Below are 23,328 nucleotides of genomic sequence, written 5' to 3'. Positions count from 1 at the left end.
CTACAAGTGTGGTAGGGCTGATCATGTCATCATAGATTGTCCCCAGGGGACGAGCCTTTTATGTTTCCACTACAATCAAGTGGGCCGCAAAGGGCTGACTGTCCGGAGTTTATGAGAGGAGCGGTGAGGGAACCTGCTCCACGCACTTTGAGGTTTACCGATGGTCACGAGAGTCGAATGGAGGTTCTTGTGGTGAGGAGTCGAGCATTGCAGTCACATGTCGAGGGGATCCGAGTTCCATCAGTTGATGATGCAAGTATGTATTTTATTCCTTTCCTTGTTGCTCTTACTAATTGTGTTTATCATTGTATGTATGAGATGCTATGTGGGGTGTATCTAAGTCTCCGCTTATGGTTTTTTTCATGATGGTCTAGACAATTTCATCTTGAGAATCTTCATATACCATTTTACATGCCGAGAGCCATGTTTAAGGGATGTTTGGTTGAGACAGATTTGGATTTCGATGTGGGAGGCATCGGCCCTCATCGGAATAAGCTTAAAGTGAGAAAAGATTAGTAGTCGATTTGACCTTTGGTAGCTCAGCAAAAATTCAAGAAATTTGCGAGGTGGGCATGTTGGGTTCAGATATAGAATGTGTAGGGGTTCCTCGTGGTTTCGGGGCTAAAGAATGGGTTGATTATGGGTGTAAGATTGGTAGTTTTCAAGTTCATACCTTTTTATTATGGTCATCTATAGGTTCGCATGGGAACTGCTTTAAGTGCAAGTAGGTTGTGGAATCGGTTGGGTATCTGTTGCGATATTTGAGGTGTTGTTCTTCGTCATCCGGTAAGTCACCAAGGACTTGTAGTGAGGTCAACAGGAAGGATTCATCCGATTTTAGAGCACCTGTGAATGCAAAGATTGGCTAGTAATGGAATGCTTGTTCTTGTAGGTCGACGTTGTCGATAGTTTGAATAGTAAGGTTGTGAAATGGATTAGAAATCCATCAAATCCTATGGATTAGAAGAGCGCAGTCAGATCCAAGTGGGGGAGAATTGTTTGGTATAAAGGATTGAATAAGAATTGATATTTGGGTTTCATTGCACATCAGTAGTGACGCATGGCGGGTATGTGGATGGATCTAGGTCGAGGGTTGTGTTAGAGCCTCTCTGCATGTTCTTTTCTGATGGAGGATTTGGGGTTCGAAGCATAATGCAAACACCTAGTTGGGTATAGTCAGATGCGGGTTCGACTCAGGATGATTATGGTTGGAATGGTAGATGAGCGGCATGACCATAGGCGATGACCATGGTAGTATGGAAGTGCTGTAAAGCTGTGGGGTAGCCGTAACATTCACTAGAATGGAAAGTAGTGGTATAATTGCTATAAGAGTACGGGGTGGCCGTAGCATTTACTAGAATGGAAAGTAGTGGTAGAAGTGTTGTAAGACTACGAGGTGGTCGTAACATTCACCAGAATGGAAAGTAGTGGTAGAGGTGTTGTAATACTGCAGGGTGGCCATAGTGTTCTCTAAATTGGTGGATAGTATAGAAGTTTTGTAAGACTATAGGGGTGGTCGTAGCATTCACTAGGTTGGAAAATAGTATGTCTATGACAACATGGTAAGTCTATGATTGACCCGTAGTTCCTCTAGGAGGGATGAGACCATGTCAGGACAGGTCGTAAGACTGTAGGAAGGCCACAACATTCATGTAATTAAGAAAGGTCGTGGGTCGTATGAGGCCGGTTGTGATATAAGACTACAGTTAGTCATGTAGCATTTACTTATAGCGAAGTGCATTTTGTTGGATCAGGTTTGATGGTTGGTTATGCTCGGTTGGATCGGGAGGGCTATTAGAGCTATTATGGCAAGAAAGCTTGGACAACTTTTGACATATTAACACTCATTCAGGATTCATGTGGTGCGAATTTGTGAGGCTATTAACCTTATCAAAAGGTTGGAAATCTGGTGTATTAGTTAAATCGGTAGGTAAGTATGAGACCAAGGAGGTCTCGACTGCATCAGGAATGTAGTTATGGAGTAACAAGATGAACCTGAGATGGTAGTGATTGGGACTCATGTTGGGAGCTTCCTTGTTATTAAGTGAACATGTTAAGTCACTTGTTGCAAGGGTTAAATAATCTCAGAGTAATTGATTTGACCCTACTGTGTAGCTCTTGTCTGAGTCCAACCATTGTAGAGATGAGTCCTTTACTGGAAGGATTATCTAAGCCTTCTATAAAGTGGAAAGTTTTCGACAGCAAGGAATGGTCAATGATTCTTTTTCCCAGTGGAAACAACAAGATAATCAGTTGTTGGAAGTTTTATGACCAGTTTGAATACAAAGTGGAGTTGTATTGGCAGTGACTCATAGTTGGCTGTCAGTCGGGGAGTCAGATAAGGTTTTAGGATTTTAGATTTCGGGTAGAGTAGTAATGGTTATTCTCCAGTTGTTAGCGCTAGTAGGGTAAGTATCCGTTCGTCATAGGGATTTGAGAGCCTTGCTAAGGCTAGGTTCGGTTGTAGTTTTGAAATGTTGTTGTAAGCTTGAGTTGTTTCCTCAGTACGTACCGGGGTTATGGAAGAATTGTTCAAGTTGTCTGGCGTGGCTGAAAGATAGTAAGGAGTGATTTCGAGGATGAAATCTATTTTAAGTGGGGGGGGGGGGGGGAGTTGTAACACCCGTTTTCCTGGAAAAATCGAATTGGGGTTTCAAGGAGTCAAAAGTTTAAGTTTTGGAGAAAAAGAGCCTCATGATGTGAGACATAGAGGCTCATGACGTGAGATGGGTTGCATGAAGACTTTTTTCCGGGACCAAACTCACGATGCGAGTAATAAAAGCTCATGACGTGAGAGTTGTTGCAGCCCAAGCCCATGATCTTTTAGGGTTTCCTTCGTATTTAAGCATCTCTAACCTCATTTTAGGGTTTCTTATCAGCTTGAAACCCTCTTTCACATCAGAAAAACCCTAGTTCCCATCCTTGCTTGATATTTGGTGGTTTTAGAGCCTTTCTTGGTGTGGAAGAAGAAGAAGAAGAAGAAGAAGAAAACGAAGAAGAAGAAGAAGAAGAAGAAGAAGAAGAAAAAGGTATTGTGTTGTGGTTTGCAAGGAATCATCATCATCATCGCCTTCCTTTGCTTCTGGACCATTGTAAGTGTTGAAGCTCCTATCTTTATGGTTATATGAGGATAAATCTAAGTTTTGTCCAACTTTTCCTCTTGGATATGCATGTTTGAATGAACAGAAACCATAAAGTTGGCAACTTTATGGGTTACAAGGGCCTTAGGGATGTCTTGGAGTTCAGATCTAGAGAATGTTTGAGTTTTGGAGCCTTGCATAACAGTTGGATGCCTTTTTCTTCAACTTTTGACCTAAATGAGATCTAGACATGTATTGGACATATATGTCCTAAAAGCATCGACTTTCTAGTGTATTAAGAATTTATAAGACCTTCTGGAAACTTGGACTGCAAGGATTAATGGATTAAGGACTTAAAAAATGGACTTTTTGCTTCAGACTGTTCCCACGACGTGAGACATGGGGGTCTCACGACGTCAGGATAGTTCAGTTGACTTAAAAGATGGACTTTTTGGTTAGCTGCTTCGAGCTCACGGCGTGAGAGGAGGATTCTCACGACGTCAGGATAGTTCAGTTGACTTTTCAGAATTGAGTTGGCTAAGGTGAGTTGGAATTAGATCAAGTAAACTCTCACGATGTGACCAAGGACTGGTCATGACGTGAGAATGGACAAGTTGAATTTGGACTGTTGACTTTGACTTTCACCATTAACTTTTGGCTTGGTTTGACTTTTGGCCAAAATTCCATTTTTAGATGGTAAAGTTCAGGTTTACCTTGTGTAGATTGATAGGAGGTGTTGAACACCCATCATTTGGTAGGAGAACAGTTAGTTAAGGTCGGCTTTATGATTCAGGTGAGTCTCCTTACTATACTATGGTTTGAGGGCACCAATGTCGGCCCATTGGCTTATGTTATATAGGAAGACGAGGGAGTGGCCCTTGGCATTTGGATGAAAGACCCGGAGGTGGCTCCTGACAAACTGTATGCAAGACTAAGGATCAGACCCTGACAGATAGGTGGATAGATGTATGCATATAGATAGTATGCTAGTTGTCTTTGTGACACTTTCATGGAAGAGCAGGAGGTGGCCCTTGGCACTTGTCTGTAAGACCTAGGGTTTTGGCCCCGGGCCTGGCAATGAAAGACCATGATACGACTCATGGCATAATGACAATACTATGGTTGACACATAACATTCTCTATTGTATGTATGGTATGTGGTATTTTGGGGAACTCACTAAGCTTTGTGCTTATGGCTTATTGTTTATGGTTTCAGGTACTTCTGGTACAAAAGGGAAGGGTCCGGCGTGACTGCACCATATCCACCCATGTTTCCGCAACTTTATGATTTTGAGATTGTACTCTGACAACTGTTTTACTTTTATATACCTTTGAATGACTGGAAATGCTAAATGGTGTTTATAGTTGAATTAAAAATGAAATTTTTACCTTCTAATTTTTGGGACGTTACAAGTAGGGAGTAGATAATTACCAAATTTGAGATATTAATATAATATTCAAATTAGGGTTATCTAGGGTTTCCTAATTCAACTATAAAAGGACCCCATTGGATCCAATTTTTGGCTACTCCTCTTTTCCAAGGCATACTTGAAATTTTCATCTCCTCTATCCTCTCTCTTAAGCTCCTTGTTGCTACAGTTGTGTGTGAACCATCGGAGGCACAAGAACTCTGGCTTCCAAGTGATTACAAGAAGGATTTTTTTTTTGATTATCTACTAAGATAATCAAGAGGTACGTTTTTCTAAACCCTTCTGTTATTTTCAAAAATAGTAGGGTTCTTGTAGGGTTCTTGATGTTCAATTGATTATTGCATTCAATAGTGAAAACATAGATCCTTTAGGTTGCATGAAAACTTAGGGTTTAGGTTTTTCCGCCAAAATATAATTTTTGTAACCTATAAATCCCATCAAAAACCATCAACAAAGAAGGTACACATGCCATTACTTTCTTTGAAGTCTTTTTGTTATTTCTTGAAAATATGTTGTACATGTTTCAAAATCGGTCGTGAATGAAGCAAATGAGTCACATCCAAATCTTATGAAGCAAACACATTAGGCTATTTTAAGGTGGTCTTGATGATAGATAATTGGGATGAATTCTTGCAAATGTTGCTTAGTCACATAATGTACAATCTGAGTGTCAATTTTATTGCATAATGTACAAAATGTTTTGAACTTAATTGTTCTGAAATTTTGATTTAATATTTGGTTATTTCAGATGAGTATGAATGAAAATAATGATGACGTTACTAAAACCACTGATGTAGTCTTTTGAACTTCTGCAGTTTACTCAACATATCTTTTTCTTTGTAACTTTTCTTGTGATATTTGCCTTACTGATTCTGTTTTTCAATCATTGAAAATATTGATGTCAGCACATGACATAAGAGATGAATTTTACAGTGGTTGTTAAAGGGGGCAGGAATTTTTTTTTCGTTCTTTGGAAGTGAATGCAAAAAAAATCAAGAAAATACATTGTCATTTCTTGCATTCAACCATTTTTAGGGCAATATAAGAAATACCAATGTACTTTCAATTAGCTAAATCACAACCTGTGAGGTTATCTTAACCGAAGAATGTTATGAAAATAAATGTTTCAATTATTATGATTCCATAATTTACAGATATGAATCATTTCTTGATCGATTTGGTCGAAATTCATTCATTGGCTCGCAGGGTTACCACTATTTTGACATTAAATATAATGACTTTTGTTCATTTTACCTAAATAAAAAAGATATTTAATAAGTTAACAAGGAACTCATTCATAAAATTTTAAAATGTTAATTAAATATAAAAATAAATTTCACTTATATGAATCACCCAAATCACTAGTACAAAATCCATTTAATGGGGCGATGACGTTTTTTTTGTTATGCAGTTCAGTTACAAAACTATATCATTAAATAAGTATCACATCAATAAACAAAAAACCATGGTTCGGTTTCCATATAACGACATTAAAAGGAATTATAAATACATTTATTGGTGCCAAAGACCAAAACCGCACCATTAAAACACAACTTTTGGTTGGAATTTTTGGAAAACACACCATTAAATCATGGTTTTTTAAAGAAACCGCACCAATAAATTGGGTATTCCGTCTAAATTTGTGTTCCAATTTTTCATTCCCATAGATTCTGCCAGCTTATATCTCTCACTCCTAAAAAAAAAAACCCTTCACAATTCATTATCTTTGTCCCATAAAAATCTTTCACAAGTAAAACCTTCAATCCCCATCATCATTGCATCATCATTGTAACCTGCGTTGCAAGCATCGTTGTCGCGTCGTATCCTCTTAGACTCTATGCAAGAGGTAAAATCTTCAATCCTCCTAACTTAGTTAATCGGTTTCTCCACATTCCTAATCTTCTATGAATATAAACTAAATCCAAGTGTTTGTTGCAGGTACGTTTATTTATCGTCTTGGAACCCTAATTCATGAATTTGGGGGACTTATTTATATAAATATTTACATTTAAAATCATTATTTAGTTGCTCCTACAACTCTTAGTGTAGGAGATCTGTTGGGCTTGTAAACACTTTGAAGGTTGGTGATTGTAGTTTAAATATAAACATCGTTATATATAATCTATCATATCATATCATATCATACTATACTATAAAGGAAACATTTTTCCTTTCACCATATTCATTTGAAACTCTCATGCATTTTTCCTTTCTCTACATTCATTTGAAACTCCCATGACTTTTCAATTTCTTCCTAATAATGATTATAAGTTGGTTAATAAGGTTAAATAAATATCAAACCAAAAGTGTAATCCTATATAAACTAAATTTCAATATTAAAAAATATCTTTACTTCTACATATAAAGTTATGTTTTTTAACTTTTAACATATTATACTTAATTTAATAATTTTAATATACTGTTGGATGTAAACCATTATCATTTTAAAGCTATAAATTTTGAACAATTTGTATAAAATACTTAAATTATTAATTTAAATATCATATTACATGGTCAACTTAAAATATAAATTTTAGTTTAACTTAAACATCCCAAAAAATATTTTGTAAATAATTAAAAGTGATAAATTATCTTTCTAATAATGATTATAATTTGGGTAATAAAGTTAAATAAATATCAAACCTAAAGTGTAACCATAAATAAACTAAATTTCAATATTAAAATAGTATATTTACTTCTACTTATAAAGTTATAACTTTAATTTTTAACATATTATACTTAATTTATTAAATTTAATATTTTATTGTATGTAAACTATTATCAGTTTAAAACTACAACTTATGAACAGTTTGAACAAAATACTTAAATTATTAATTTAAATATAACATTACATTGTCAATTTAAATATAAATTTCAGTTCCACTTAAAAAACCTAATAAATATTTTGTGAATAGTTAAAAGTGATAAGTTTTAGTGTTAAATGCAAAAACTAAATTGTAATCTCAATTTAACTAAAATATTTCATAAAGATATTTTTATAATTGTTAAAAGTTTTTCAAATACATAACTTAAAATAAATTATAATAACAATAGTTAAAAAAAACTCTATATAAATGATTATATTGTTACCTTTAAAATAAAAAAACAATGTTTGATTTTTAAATAATTATAATGATAGAAACTAAAACGTTAAACAAATAAATTAGAAAACAAATTAATTAACAATAACAACAGTTATAAATAACTATTATATTTTATTTTTTTAATTAGTAACTCGCAGGTCGAACTCATTCAAACGATTAAGATTATGCAATTATAATAGATGTATATATTATCATATAATTCAAAATAGTCAATATATTAGATCAATTTAGTATACAAATTATTATATCAAATTTAACAACAACGTTATTGTTATATTTAGAAAAACATATATTTGTAAAGATTTCAACTATATATGTCATTATGCGCAACGCACGGGCATTCGCCTAGTATGTTGAATATATGTATGCGTTTTGGTTACAAATTTAGAATATATATATATATATATATATATATATATATATATATATATATATATATATATATATATGTTGGATTAGTGTCTAAGTCCATAACTGTTTTGGTATGTACTTGACCCGATGGTGCATGGTCCTTTTGGGTTGCCTTCACCAAAGCAACTTGATAGGATGAATTATGGAGAGAAAGGATTAAATATGATTTATTAATATATTATGAGAATAACATATTAAAGGAGAAATCATATTGTTTAATTAATATTAGTCAATAATTAATTGGTAATTACTTTTGTGACTAAAAGAGATTAATTAAACTTAAGGGACTAGAATTGTAATTATAAGATAATTGCAATTTCAGCCATTGATTGCCTTATATTAAGGAGTGGACGAATTCTATGGGGAAACCCATGGGGAAATCGTCCAAGGCCTTAATTAAAGGAGTCCATGGGTTGCTTAGGGCTTAAGCATCCAAATTAGGGTTTCCTTGTTAGATACCCCTAATAGCCTTACTATATATAGAACCCTTAAGACTCAAAAACATGGGGAACTTCTCTTCTAGGGTTAGAACACGTTTTGGGCAGCCTCCATCCTCTCTCCTCCTCATCCTCTTGCTCTTGGTGTTTGTGAACCATTAGAGGAGTGACATTTGTGACTCTAAGCTTTCTAAAGTCAATAGAAGAAGGATTTGGGATTGTTATTGCTACATAACAATCAAGGTAATATCTTAAACTCATTCTTATGTTAATATGATTACTTGTATGCTAGAATTAGGGTTTATAGTCTTGAATAACTTGCATGTACAATAGAGAAACCTAGATCCAAGCATTAGGGTTTGTATGAGCACAAAGGATGTTCTTAGGACCAAAACCCATCAGTGGTATCAGAGCCTTGATTGGTTTCTATTGTATTGATGCCTTGTATGTTGAAAAAATTCGTTTTTTGTGGATCTGCTTGTTGAACTCGCCGAGTCTCTAGATGAACTCGCCGAGTCCATGCTGACTCGATGAGTCGGCTAGTCAGAATGAGGGAAAACCGGGATTTCTTGCTATTTTTGCTTGAGGATACTTGCCTTATCATATTAGATCAATATAAATCCGATTTTTGATATATATGACTATATTCTTGATCTAATTGAAGATATTTATCAATTAATAAAATATTTGTTTCCTTATGTGATAATTGATTAATTATTTTGATTAAATTGGTAAATTGTTTTGCAAGAAATCATTAAATAAATCAAATATGGATAATTATGTGATTAATTTTTAATTAAGATTATTTGTTATTTGATCCGTGTGTTATGAAAAAGTTTCACATTTTCCCCTTTAGGTTTTATAGTTTAAATTTGACCTCAAAAGTTTTGTTGTTTTGAAATTTAAATAGTTGAAACCCTAATGTTTTGAAAAAGGTTTCAAAACTTGCCCTCAAGTTTTGGAATTTAAATTTTGATTAATTGTTTAATTTTGATGTATATTTAAATTCTAAACCCTAATGTTTTGAAATGTTTCCAAACTTGCCCTCAAGTTTTGGAATTTAAAAGTTGATTAAAGGTTTAATTTAGGAATGTTAAATTCTAAAACCCTAGTATTGTTTTTGAAAAGTTCAAATCACACCCTTATGGTTTTATTAATTAATTAAGGTGTATAATTAAAAGAGGTTTAATAAATCCATAAAAGTTTTGGTTTACAATTTAATTGAATTAAATGTATAATTATTAAATTTGACCACCTAGTATTTTAAAAGTGTAAAATATACCCTATACTATATATAACATTAAAAGTATAACATTATATATATGTATGAGTAAAAGTCAGTCTTACCGTTAGTAGGCCTCATTCACGAAGCTGGTCTATAAGGGGTGTTTAAGGAAATTGCCTATAAAATGGCGATTGAATGGGTATCCACTCTTACCCACCGCACTCTTGACTAGTGGAGGGTCGTTAGCCGAACGGGTAGGATAGGACGAAACCTTCCATTATAAGTATAATGAATTACTAAAGTAACTAAATATTTTTTTTTAAATTCCCAATCTTAGTTACTTAGGCAAAAGTGAATTGATGCAATTCCATGAAATTACACTTTGTGCCCTTGCGAAGATGTTAGTGGAGCGTGTGTGGTTTACCGGCACACTAAATGGTTCTAAGCAAAGGTAGCAAAGGGTGACTCAATGTTTGTCATAGTTCGGTGGAGCGTGTGTGGTTTACCGGCACATCGAATAGGTGACTGTAACATGTGGGGGCACCATGTAGTTTGCATGGTTATTCACACCCGCTTTGTGATCCTCGGCATCCCAGTCACAAACAAGAGGGGCATATCGAGATTTAAACATGTCATTGAAATGTTCAATGAATCTCAAAGGATCTAGGAGTTTACATAGATTTAAAACTTAAATTTCTTTTTTGTTTTTCATGGTGGAAATTAGCGAATCGTCATTCACTTACCTTCAAATGTTCTGTAATTTGGGTTACGGCATCCCTCTCCCGAGTTGTAGAATATTGTGTTGGGTCCTAGCCTTAGTATCTCATTTGGGTGATTTACTAAGGACTCAATCAATCAACTAACTTGAATTCGTTTTCTCCCGTTTTGTAGATGTCAAAGTTCGACAACTATGGTCTTCCCAAATCCCGTGGAACAAGCATTCCACATGAAGATGGTATTCCACGATTCGATCGAGGAACAAGAAATCATGCTTCACTTCCTCCACCTCCTCCAATTGTTCTCCCTAACCCACAAGATCGAAGAATTGAAAGGTTCAATATCACTAAATCCCTATTGGAAATGAAACATGAAGATGGTAAACCCGTGTGTGCCCACGTCCTAGGAATGAAATCATACATTGATAGGTTGATAATGTTGGGTGTGTCATTCCCGGATGAGTTGGCTGTGAATTGGGTTTTGCAGTCACTTCCTGAATCATATAATGAGTTCAAAAGAAAGTATTATATGATGGATCATGACGATAACCTCATTGACCTAAGTTACATGCTCATTGCTGCTGAATCAGAAGTGATTTGGCAAAGCAATGGAGAGTATTTGTTGGGAAAGTCAACCAACCATGCTTCCGAGGACGTTCTAGGAGAACCGACCTGCGTTTGCTGCCAAGACAAAGGGCGTTGGATAGAAGTCTGCCCTAAGAGCCTGAAGATTCCAGAAGATGGGAGAGTCAAAGAGTATGGTTATGCTTCAGGTAAAATACACTATCTAACTTCGTTAAGTTCCTATTCATTGATTCTTAATACATGATGTGATAAGATTGCATTTGAATGTTTTGCAGGATCGGTGAAAAGAAAGGAAGCTTGATGAAAGAGCAAGATGAATCTAATCACAAGAAATTGATATTGATCGCATGGACTTGAAGATTAGATTTTGAGCTTAGATAGTTATGATAGAGTTGTTAGAAATTTTCTTTTTGAAATACATAGTTTTCAATGGATTTTGCATTGTAAGGACAAATGTTTTCCGCTGCTTTTATAAATAGAATAAATTTTGGTTTGACTTATTTATTTATTTGTTTACTTCATTGCAATGAAATCGTTATGAAAATTGATGTTTGCATATTTCTACAACAAATGGATATGATTCTTATTTATGGTGTTTATGGAAAGGTCGAGAATTTACCAAATAAGGAGAGTTTCTCATCGCCCAAGTTTCAAATGGACAGAAATTTGGAATCACGCAACTTGGTTGCACGATGAATGAGAAATTTCATATTTGGAAATTAGACTAATTCATTGACAAAGTGTCAAGTGAAGGACTAGGAGATCGAGTACACAAAGTTGCGTGTTGATCAAGTCCACCATAAGAATAACAAAAATATTCATCATGATTTACTAAAGGTTTAGTAAATATGATTATACTTACAAGATTAAGTGTAATTCTGAATTGATTGAAAAAGTTTAAATCAATAGCAGAACGAATAAGGAGAATCAAGTAGGCAGAAAGATAAAAGTTTCTCCATTCTAAGAAGAAGGGAGAGTACCTTTTATGCTTTATGATAGGTCTTAATGATTAAGAACCATATCTAAATTGATCCTCTAAGAGAGTCTTAGTACAATTGTATGTCTAAGAAGAGGAATCAAGAATTGAAGAAATGGTTAAATCAAGAAGTCAATCATACTTCGTTCCAAAACAAGTCTTAGAGTTAAGATTGTGACAATAAGTGACAAGTATTAAAAGGTTTATAACATTCATCAAATGTGGAAAGTTGTGATGTCTTGGATAAGACAAAGACCAACTCGAACCAATTTATGAAGTGTTTTGATAAAAACTACACTAACTCTTGAATATTTGTTTGTCAAGAAATGGTTATTGACAAGAGAATCTTATATGTCAAGGAGTTAGTGGGAGTCTTAATGGTCTTGAAAGGTTTCAAGAACAAATCAAAATAGACCTTATCGATCATCACTAGCACGCAAGTTGAGGTTTACAACCTATCGTGTTGACATTATTTTGTTTCTGTGCTGTTCCAAATGAGTTAATTATGCGTGTAAGTCCTATGAGTTCTCATTTGAACGCATAAAAGGCAGGTACCTTGATCAATGAAAAGTACATTGATAGGAAAAGGTGAGCTGCTTAACTACTTGGAAGACATGGTGGGCAGCTGTGCTACCATAAGGCAAGAAATCGAGATTAAGAAAGTTCGATCCATATGAGTTTTAATTTGTTGTAAACTTTGGTTTTGACAAATTCATATGGATAGGAACAAATACACCATTTAAATCTAAGTGTCATAAGATTTCCTCCTTCATGAAAATGATTGTGAGGAAATACTTTCACTAAGAAAGATTTTAAGAAGATAGTGATTGTAAAATTGCATTCTCGAATTCGATTAGGGTTACGGTATCCCTTTCCATAATTTGAATTGTGAGGTTTGGCAATTAGTCTTAATTGTTTAGACACACATAAGAGCTATCTAAGGGAAAGGTGTATAAACTTGATAAAAGATTATCAAAGCACTAAGTATTAGAAACATGAACTTAAGAAATTCAATAAGCATTGTTTTTCTGAAAATTAGGCTGTTTCTGAATACATGTCAAAGCTAGTGGGAGCATAAGTGTTGTGTTTATAATAATCATCATGATAGTGGGAGAATAAATGTTATGATTGTATGATTATTAAGGCACTTATTGCAAGTTGGCAATATTAATTATAGAAAACAAGAGTTATACCTTGCAAAGTCGTAAGGGTTGTAAAGTTGTTTTACTATAATTAAGGGAGAGAATATTATGCTTCATTTCAAATCTAAAGGCTTAGGTTGTGGAATGTTAATAACTTAGTCAAAGAAACATAGTGTGATCTTAAAATTTCGATTATGATTACGACATTCCTCTTCATAATTCGAATTTTGAGAACATAGCAAATAAAACATTATGGCAGAAGATTGATGAAGTATCAAATATTTATGTAAGACATTTTGCATCGTGTCCCATACGCTTCGGGTATTGGATCGATTGCAAATGCTATAATATTTGACCATTCTAAAATTTTCCAAATGTATAGCACATTTAGAGGGAAAAAGGACAAGAATTGGTTTTGACTAAAATAATTAAACAACTATCAAAGGACAATCCAAAGTTCACCGAGGATTGGTCGCTTGTGAGTAGTTGGAAGTATAGTATTGGAAAATATGGAAATGTTTCCATATTGGATGAACCATATCGACATTATTATGAATAGATAAGATTCTATTAAGAATGAGCTGTCATATGGAAAATATGGAAACGTTTCCATATTGGGAATTGAATATTGAAAATCTATGTCTAGATTAGAAACTTTTATGCAAAAGGATGTTCAAAGGAATGTACTTTGAGTGAGAGACATCATATCTAAGGAATTGTATTGTAACAATATCCAATAGAGGACTTTGTGATATCATTGGCAATAGTCTTTGTGACTTTAGTGCAGTGAGATTACGAAAGGATCATTGCATAAAATGTTAGAATCTAATATATTCTATAAGTGGCAAGAATTTGATATTCTTTTACTTATAGAAAGGGATTAGGAGTTTCGAAATGAGAATGATTGGAAATGTGTTCAATTTGATCTATTTTACAAAGTAAGAACCATAGGTAAACATTGTGTGCATGCTAAGAGCATGGGACAAGTGTAATAATTCAAGTAAGAAGTTGATTACCCGAAACGACAAATAATGAGTAATCAATATGGTGATAAATAAAAGGTGTTTTATTTATACTCAAAGGTTTGAGGCCATATGGGATTAGTATTATTCTTGTGTTTCACTTTGCATGTTTTGAATTCCAGAATAATTTAATTGGTTGAGAACAGTCAAATTATTCGAACGGGCCACAGTCGTTCATATGTTGGAAGTAGGTATGAATGAAGACTGTCATGAATTGGTGTGTGGAATGTCTAAAAGAGTATTAGACATAAGCAAATGTTTGCTGCAACGTTCATGAGTGCTTATGAATATGAATTTGAGCATTGGATTAAACCCACGCTCACTTGAATCACTCCATGGATTGTATCACGGGTGATTGGTGAGACGATACCATCTTATATTCTTGAAACCGAGATGTGTGAGTTGTATCTTGCAAATCGGTTGCACATTGATAATATGTAAACGCACTAGTAACTTGGTGTTATAAAACATATTGTTGTGTGTGATTTGGTGAGTAAGTGCAAGCAAGCATTGTATCAAAGTTTATCCGTTCATTTTATCCAAAGTAGGATAAAAGCGATATCTTTGGGCCCCTCGATGATTTAGTGATGACAAACGTAAATGTTCGGCCGGGCTAGGGCTAATTTGATTTGTTCAATTAGTCAGTCGTTATAAATCAGAAGTCAAGATATAGTACAAAGAGAATGATTTGAAATCATGTCTCATATGATATCCAGAATGGAGGAATATATGATCCCTTATCTAAAGGACATGCGTATCTGATAAGATCAGAGTTGACATCGGCTTTGGAAAGCTACGATTGCAGATCAGGATCTGAAGTCATACACATAATAGTTATTAGACTTATCCAAGTGGGAGACTGTTGGATTAGTGTCTAAGTCCATAACTATTTTGGTATGTACTTGACCCGATGGTGCATGACCCTTTTGGGTTGCCTTCACCAAAGCAACTTGATAGGATGAATTATGGAGAGAAATGATTAAATATGATTTATTAATATATTATGAGAATAATATATGAAATGAGAAATCATATCGTTTAATTAATATTAGTCAATAATTAATTGGTAATTACTTTTGTGACTAAAAGAGATTAATTAAACTTAAGGGACTGGAATTGTAATTATAAGATAATTACAATTTGGGCCATGGATTGCCTTATATTAAGAAGTTGACGAATTCTATGGGGAAACCCATGGGGAAATCGTCTAAGGCCTTAATTAAAGGAGTCCATGGGTTGCTTAGGGCTTAAGCATCCAAATTAGGGTTTCCTTGTTAGATAACCCTAATAGCCTCATTATATATAGAACCCTTAAGACTCAAAAACGTGGGGAACTTCTCTTCTAGGGTTAGAACACGTTTTGGGCAGCCTCCATCCTCTCTCCTCCTCATCCTCTTGCTCTTGGTGTTTGTGAACCATTAGAGGAGTGACATTTGTGACTCTAAGCTTTCTAAAGTCAATAGAAGAAGGATTTGGGATTGTTATTGCTACATAACAATCAAGGTAATATCTTAAACCCATTCTTATGTTAATATGATTACTTGTATGCTAGAATTAGGGTTTATAGTCTTGGATAACTTGCATGTACAATAGAAAAACCTAGATCCAAGCATTAGAGTTTGTATGAGCACATAGGATGTTCTTGTGACCAAAACCCATCAATATATATATATATATATATATATATATATATATATATATATATATATATATATATATATATATATATATAAGTGTAATATCATGACATACGGTTGTAAAACTATGTTAAAATTCATGAGGTACAATGTGTGGTAAAGTCATTTGTAAATATATGTTGAAAATACATGTTGTGTATGTCTGTCGTTATTGTAGGTCATAAACGTTTGTCGTAAATTTTATGACTGGCCAAATGTCTGTCATTTTCATTTATGACAAGACATACAATGATGGACATTTGTCTGTCATGTATATACATTTACGACAGAGTGTCTTTCATTAAAAGCTTTTTTGCTAGTAGTGTCATTTGAGATACGAGGCATGCCATTTGAAAAAAAATAGAGAGAAAATTTGAATATGTGAATGATGTTTGTTCGAATTATCATTCATTTAATTAATAATCTGACTTAAACGATATTAAAGTTATAAATGTAATACATGTTAAGTGCAACAAAATCATGTTAACACATGTTAAGTGTCATTTTCAATAGCAACTTATACCAATTTTCTTGTTTGATTCATATATTCGTTCGAAAACTGGATCAATTTACGAAAACAACTAACACCAGTTTTCTTGTCTGATTCAAATAACGATTTGGCAGACAAGTTCAATATCACATAAACAACAAAAGACCAACTTTCTTATTTGATTCATATAATAATTTAGAAATGTAGATATATTTTACCAAAACAACCAACTCCGGCTTTCTTATTTGATTCGTACAATGTATACATTACTCGATATCTTTTCAATAAAGTCTTTCACTTGGGCAATAAGTTGTCCAGATTCAGGCAATTCTGGGAAGATATAGAATGCATGGCACATGTTTGGGTATTCAAACAAGTAAACTTCTTTCCCGGACTTTTTCAGCCACTCATAGTACCTTTTTTGCCAGTCATTTAGGGCATCGAACCCGCCGACTACCAACATGACCGGCGGCAATTTTACTTCCGATATGTCCACCGCCTGTGGGCCGCTAACGTTGATGATTGGGTGGTCCCTGTTGAACCCTTCCCCTTCTGGCAAAAATGCCTTCCACATCCAATCTGTTCGTTTAACTGAAACTACTGGTGTTCCGGCAAGGCGAGTCTCAGAATCCGTTCGCTCCTCGCCGCCAAAGAATGGTTGAATTGCTACAACTCCGGCGACCTGCAAACATGATAACAAGCGTTTAACAACATTTACAGTAAAGGACACTTGTTCCGACGTCAATGATAACGACAGAATTCTATAATAACAATTAATGTACCTTCAGCTGTCGGAAGTTGAATTCACATGCTCGTTGAGCAACATGATGAGCTAGGTTTCCACCGGCGCTATCTCCAGCAAGAAAGCAACGCAACAGATTCGCATTTTCCGGCAAAGATTTAGACCTATTCTCTTCATCATCAAGAAACTTCAGCACGTCGAAGCAATCATCATGTTGCGCTGGATACCGATGCTCAGGCGCGAGGCGATAGTTCACAGAAACAACGACGGCGGGGACTTTTCTCGCGAACCGCCGGCACACGGCATCGTAAGTAAAAGCATCGGGGGAGAGAAAGACAAATCCGCCTCCGTGAAAGAACACGATCACTGGGAGATCTTCACTGGCGTGTTGTGTAGGTACATAGACTCGGAACCAGAGCTTACGAGTCTCATCAACAACGACATCGTGTGACGCTACGCCGTTGATTGATTTTGACGTTGGTGGGCTCCGGAAGTCGATTAAGGTGAGAATACGACGGTTGATGGTGCCGTTTTTCCGGCAAGATGCGTCAGTGACAGCAGAGAGAATGGAAAGAGTAATGCGTGTTTTCCATGGTAAGGAGAGTGACGGCTGTGGAGGTTTACTGGTTGCTTCCATTGAGCATGAAATCAAAGGGAAATGGCGGGTATCCGTATGTGATAGTATTTGATCAAATATGTAATTTATAAGAATTAAAATTATCTATTATAAATTCGTGGCTTTGGGTCCACTCTAAACTAGTATATATATATATATATATATATATATATATATATATATATATATATATATATATATATATATATATATATATATATATATATATATATATATATATATATATATATATATATATATATATATACTAGTTTATAACCCGTGAGAACCACGGTTATAAAATTAATTAAACTTTCATATAAAAAGTCAAAATTATTAATTAATTATTTTAAATAAATTGTTATTTAAGAGAAATTTTTTTAATTATATAAAAATATAATCGTTGATTTAAATAAATACATGAAGTTATATCATCTTATAATATATATTAAATTTATTTTATTTTTCAATCTAATGTTATTAATTTAATATATATAGAGTGGAAAATTTTAAAATTTGAAATTTAAATTAAATAATCAATTATTAGGTTAATGTAATTAGAGTGAAAAATTTTAAAATTTGAAATTTGAAATTTGAAATGAATAATTAATAGATTGACAAGTGGCATGATAATAAATATATAACATTAATGAGATATTCTAATTGTATGACACTTGTCAATAGAAGATTAAACCTATTCTTTTATTAGAATAGTGATATATATATATATATATATATATATATATATATATATATATATATATATACTATCTTATAAAAGAAATCCCACTATTGCTAAAAATAGATTGAATATAATAATATTATTTTTTTAAAACGTTCAAATCATTAAGCTAATAGTACAAGTAGTCATCACTAAAATAATATTAAATTTTAACATGTGTTTTGAATCCTTATATTTCTCAACAAATTCTATCTCCTTCCCTGAATTTCGGATAATTCAAAATTTGAAACCATCAGAAAATACATGTTGATTCAAATATCCCTCCTGCAGATGACTCTTTCTTAACAGGTTTTTATTTTAATCCTTACTTGTAATTGATTTCATCATTTTTAACTTTTTGTATTTTTATCTTATAAATATATTGGGTGAAGGCTTTATTATATCAGTTTGTTCCTAAAAAGGTTTTTACTATGTTTCTTTAATGAGTTGGCTTTGCAGGTTCAAAGAACTCAACCAAGAGGGTCAGTTAGAGCATTATATTATCATTAGTTTGCATATTTTGGCATCTTACTTTTGCAATAAAGAACCGTTAAACACAAGATTTAACATGATTAAAGTAGTTTGTATATTTTTCATCTTGTTTAGTCTAAAAATGAAACATTTTTCATCATTGGTCCTTATACTATCAAGTTTCATCACATGAACTTCCTGATTACGGTGATTATTGTCCTTATTATAAGGTTCTATATAGATTTTGTTCAATATTTTAAGGTTTCGAGAATCTAAATCAATATGAATCCTTGAATTACATACCATCGTTGAAAATGTTTTAATTTGTGACTAAACTTGGTTTAAAATCACAATGAACAAGTTGACACCTGAGTATTTTGGCCTTCTTAAAGTCCTATTTATCGACTTTTGAATCATAACACCTGATATTCTAAAGGTTTATTTTTATAAACTATTATTTATATATTTTAGCATTTTACTTAGTAGGACATTAAATTAATAAAGGAATTAAGGAAAACGAAAAAAAAAAAAAAAAAAAAAAAAGAGGACGATAAACAGTATAAGTGGTTTGGGTATGTATAAATGGAAGTAATAACCATTTAGGGGGTGTTTGGCAAAAAAAACTTAATGTTTATTAGTTTATTAGCTTATAAGTTAATAAGTAAGTGTCGGGTAACTTATGAAAAAATGACGTATTAGAGGTTCCCTACCGGAATAAGTTATTTTAATCCAAACACTTTTTTAACTTATAGTGATGTGGAACATAATATGTTGTTTTAAAAAAGCTTAGCCAAACACCCCCTTAATATGATATGGTAATGCTTTTGAAAAATAGATGTCATTTAATATTCATTTTTCGAAGTGAACGCAAAATGGTTTTAACTCTAAAAAGATCAAATTATTCGCCGCCAGCCGTTTTGCGCGGGTAGACGGCTAGTATATATATATATATATATATATATATATATATATATATATATATATATATATATATATATATATATATATATATATTGTTTTCAGGTGTACTAATTGACAGTATTTTGTCTTGTAAGGTTTACTGATTTGTATTTTGATCTTGTAGTATAATCATTGTTAGCAACAAATTTTGTTGCGACAGGAGTATATATTTTCTTATATACAAGCTCCTCTCTCTTCAATCCTTCAAGAAACCGTATATGTTAATTTACATACTCTTTTATTGATCATATGGATTATTCCAACAAGATGTCAAGTGTTTTTTTTTTTTTTTTTTTTTTTTTTTTTTTTTTTTTTTTTTGTGCTGCGTGGGGTGATGGGAAATAAACAATGATATTACCAAATATGTAACTTTACAATGGTAAATTATATTATATACTTTCATTCGGGAATTAACATTTTTCCGATTGGTTGATTTGGTGACAAATAAGTTTAACAGATCACAAGATACATTTATTTTTCCAACCTTTTGAACTAAAATATGTTGCTGAGGTATGTAATTGACGAGAGTGATCGACTCCATAATAGATGTTCTTAGTGTCTAGTTAAAATTGACTTACTAAAGTAATTATTTTTTTGTTTTGTTTACGTATGATTATTTTTTTTTTTGTACAAATCTTACTAATGAACTTTTTTGAAGTTTTTATATTGAACATTTTCAACAAATTCGTTACCAAGATGTATAAAAAAAATTACCCAAATATGAATAAAACGAAAATGTAATTACCATGATAAATCAATTTTTTTTTTATTTTACCTTCTAATTTTGATTTGGTATAAAATTTAACCTAAGTGGTAAATATTTTTAAGACCATACAATTTTGGTAAATATCTTTTTAAAACACACTATTTTGGTAAAAAAAAAACTCTAAAATTTGATATGGAAAAAAACACATCGTCCTTTTATAGAATTTTATTGTTTAAAATATTTAATATAAAAATTAAAATTTACTAGAGACTAAAAGTAACATAGATGGAGACCAATAACATGAAGAACACTATCTTCAATGAAGTTTGCTCCATGTATTATACGAATTTAAACTACAAAAAATAAAAAATAGAAGTAGCTTTTATCTACATCGATAGCATTGCTCTTGTCTCATATATATATATATATATATATATATATATATATATATATATATATATATATATATATATATACACACACACACACATACAGATACACACACACACACGATGGTTCAAATGATAACTTATATGTTTAATATTCACATTATAATCACTACTATATAATATATAGTTAATTCATAGTAGAATAATAACATAAAAGTAATGTTCTCACCTTATTTATTGTTCTCATTATATATATATATATATATACATATTTGATAATTCTGCTACAAAAAATGGCTCTCAACATATCGTGATCAATTTAAATGGTTATAAATATTGTTTTAAGGAAATTCAACTGAATGTATTAATATTACAATCATTATAATCGACTACCTTAATAAAAATAAAAATTGACTTATCAGGGTAGTTACATTTCCATTTTGTTCATATTTGGATAACTTTTTTTTTTGTAAATATCTAGGTAACAAACTTGTTGAAAGTGTTCACATATGACCATTATGACTGGATGTAACCTGCTACAGTCGGTCATAATAGACACATGTGAACACTTCTAACAAGTTCATTACCTAAATGTGTAGAAAAAAAGTTATTCAGATGTGACCAAATTGAAAAGATAATTACCTTAATAAGTTAATTTTTCTTATTTTAACACTATCTATTGTCGATGGTGTTCAGAAAGCTTGACAAAAGGTCCTTGTAACTCGACTGATAGTTAGAATTCGATTGACGCATAAAAAGGAACCAGTGGAAATGGATTAGGTGCAAATCTATCGAGTTCTAGAAATTACGCTTGATGGTGTGTATCATACACTCGAAACAAGATATTTTAATTATGTTCCTAGCGGCAGAAATCAAGTAGGTAATTCTTCATTATTATTGTCACTCTTGTCGTGCATTTATATGTTTAGGTCATTATCTTAATATATTTAGATATAAATATGATATTTAAGGATAAAAGATACTAAAAACACTTTGAATTGGATGATAATAGGAAATTTTGTGGTTTTGAGATTGAAGCTGATTTGAGCTGCTAAGGATGAAAAAACGAAGAGTTTCCAGAAACTGACCGAGCCGAGCCGCGCCCCGCCACGCCCTTCTAATGGAATAGACTCAAATGCAGAATTTTCGACCTTACGAAGCAGATTCGTTGAATCCCTTTAATACTCGATTTTTATACCATAATTGTTGTAAAGCCTTAGGGCGAACTTTTAAAACATCCCTACGAAAATTATTTTCGTCCAAAAACCCTTTTGGTTCGATTTCAAGGTTGGAGAAACATTTTGGAGCAAAGACTTGATGAATTAAAAGGTATGAGCATTAGGAATACAAATCATTTTGCTTAATGATCGTGTTTAGTAAATCCTTTTTGATGTTTTTCTATTTTTACCAAATAATTATGGGGTAAAACCCATATGTCTTCACTAGATTAGATGTAACCTAATGACTTTGTCTGATTCCATTTTTTGAACATTTAGTTTAATTTAATTTGTTATGTTTGTTTGATCGAAAACTTTGTGTGTTAATTTTTTTTTTATAATCTATTGCTGACTTAGTAAATTTTAGATGACCATTCTGATTTTATTAGCTTGGATCATAATTTTCCAACACGATTTGGAGATTGTGACTAGTAAATTAAATAAATCATAGGGTTAGGTTATACAATATTAAACTTAAATGTGCAAGAGAACACGTGAGAACCACCTATGCTTGTAATTGACTTCCATGACCACTGAAGTCAATTCTTAGATTGAATCTCTCGTAATACAATGTAACGCTCGCAAATTCAGACTAACCATTTAATATATAATAAATAATCTTAGCTAAAGATGTAGAAGTCGTAATGATTATATCATAGATATAAAGAGCACTTAAATACTGCTTTGTATGAAGAAGTTATGATTCTTCGAAGTTTTGTGATCAAATTGACACAACTATACGCGTCATAAAAAGTGAATCGGAGCTAGGTTGCTTATTAACCTAAGTAATTTAAATGAATGTCCTAGTAATCGTAAAAGCAAATTTGTTCATATAAAAAACGTCCAAATCTAACTTCATATGAGAAAGTAATGATTTTTCGAAGTTTCAGTGCATCTGTGTTAGAATATAAATCGAAATTAAAATCGTTTAATTGTTAGGCAAAACAATCTGAACGAGAGTTGAAGATCTCGTGATTAGGAGTCCATCGATATAAAGACAGTCGAGAACGAATATCGTATGACAGAGTTATGGTTTTTGCACGGACTTAAAAGTCTAAGTCTTTAAACATACAGCTTTAAAATTAAATTAAGAATTAGCCGAAAGAGTCTAAATGAAAGTTGTAGTACTCGGCGATAGCTATGTTTAGATATAAAGAACATCAAAAACAGAGCTAGTATGAGAAAGATACAAACTTTTGAAAAAAATTAATG

At 32.6% G+C, this 23,328-nt stretch overlaps 1 protein-coding gene and 1 long non-coding RNA gene across 2 annotated transcripts in view; one reads left to right on the top strand and one right to left on the bottom strand.

Annotated features, from left to right (window-relative positions):
• LOC145061998 (uncharacterized) overlaps positions 1-23,328 on the top strand; it is a 71,193-nt gene that overhangs the window by 2,896 nt on the left and 44,969 nt on the right. The window lies entirely within an intron of this gene.
• Positions 16,448-17,718, bottom strand: LOC145063380 (putative carboxylesterase 18). Its single transcript, XM_079010986.1, has 2 exons — positions 17,077-17,718; positions 16,448-16,976 (listed from the first exon to the last, which is right to left on the bottom strand). Exons 1-2 carry the CDS (start codon positions 17,671-17,673, stop codon positions 16,536-16,538), a joined length of 1,038 nt encoding a protein of 345 aa, XP_078867112.1. The 5' UTR covers positions 17,674-17,718; the 3' UTR covers positions 16,448-16,535.

Source organism: Lactuca serriola, chromosome 7 (genome assembly GCF_051521515.1).
Source record: "Lactuca serriola cultivar US96UC23 chromosome 7, Lser_US96UC23_V15, whole genome shotgun sequence".
NCBI classification, from domain to species: Eukaryota; Viridiplantae; Streptophyta; class Magnoliopsida; order Asterales; family Asteraceae; genus Lactuca; species Lactuca serriola.
This window is presented reverse-complemented; position numbering and strand designations above follow the sequence as displayed.

Coding starts and splice junctions, on each gene's coding strand:
- LOC145063380 (XM_079010986.1), bottom strand. CDS start 17,673: ATGGAAGCAACCAGTAAACCTCCACAGCCGTCACTCTCCTTACCATGG. Junction 16,977..17,076: donor TCAACTTCCGACAGCTGAAG/GTACATTAATTG, acceptor TCATGTTTGCAG/GTCGCCGGAGTTGTAGCAAT.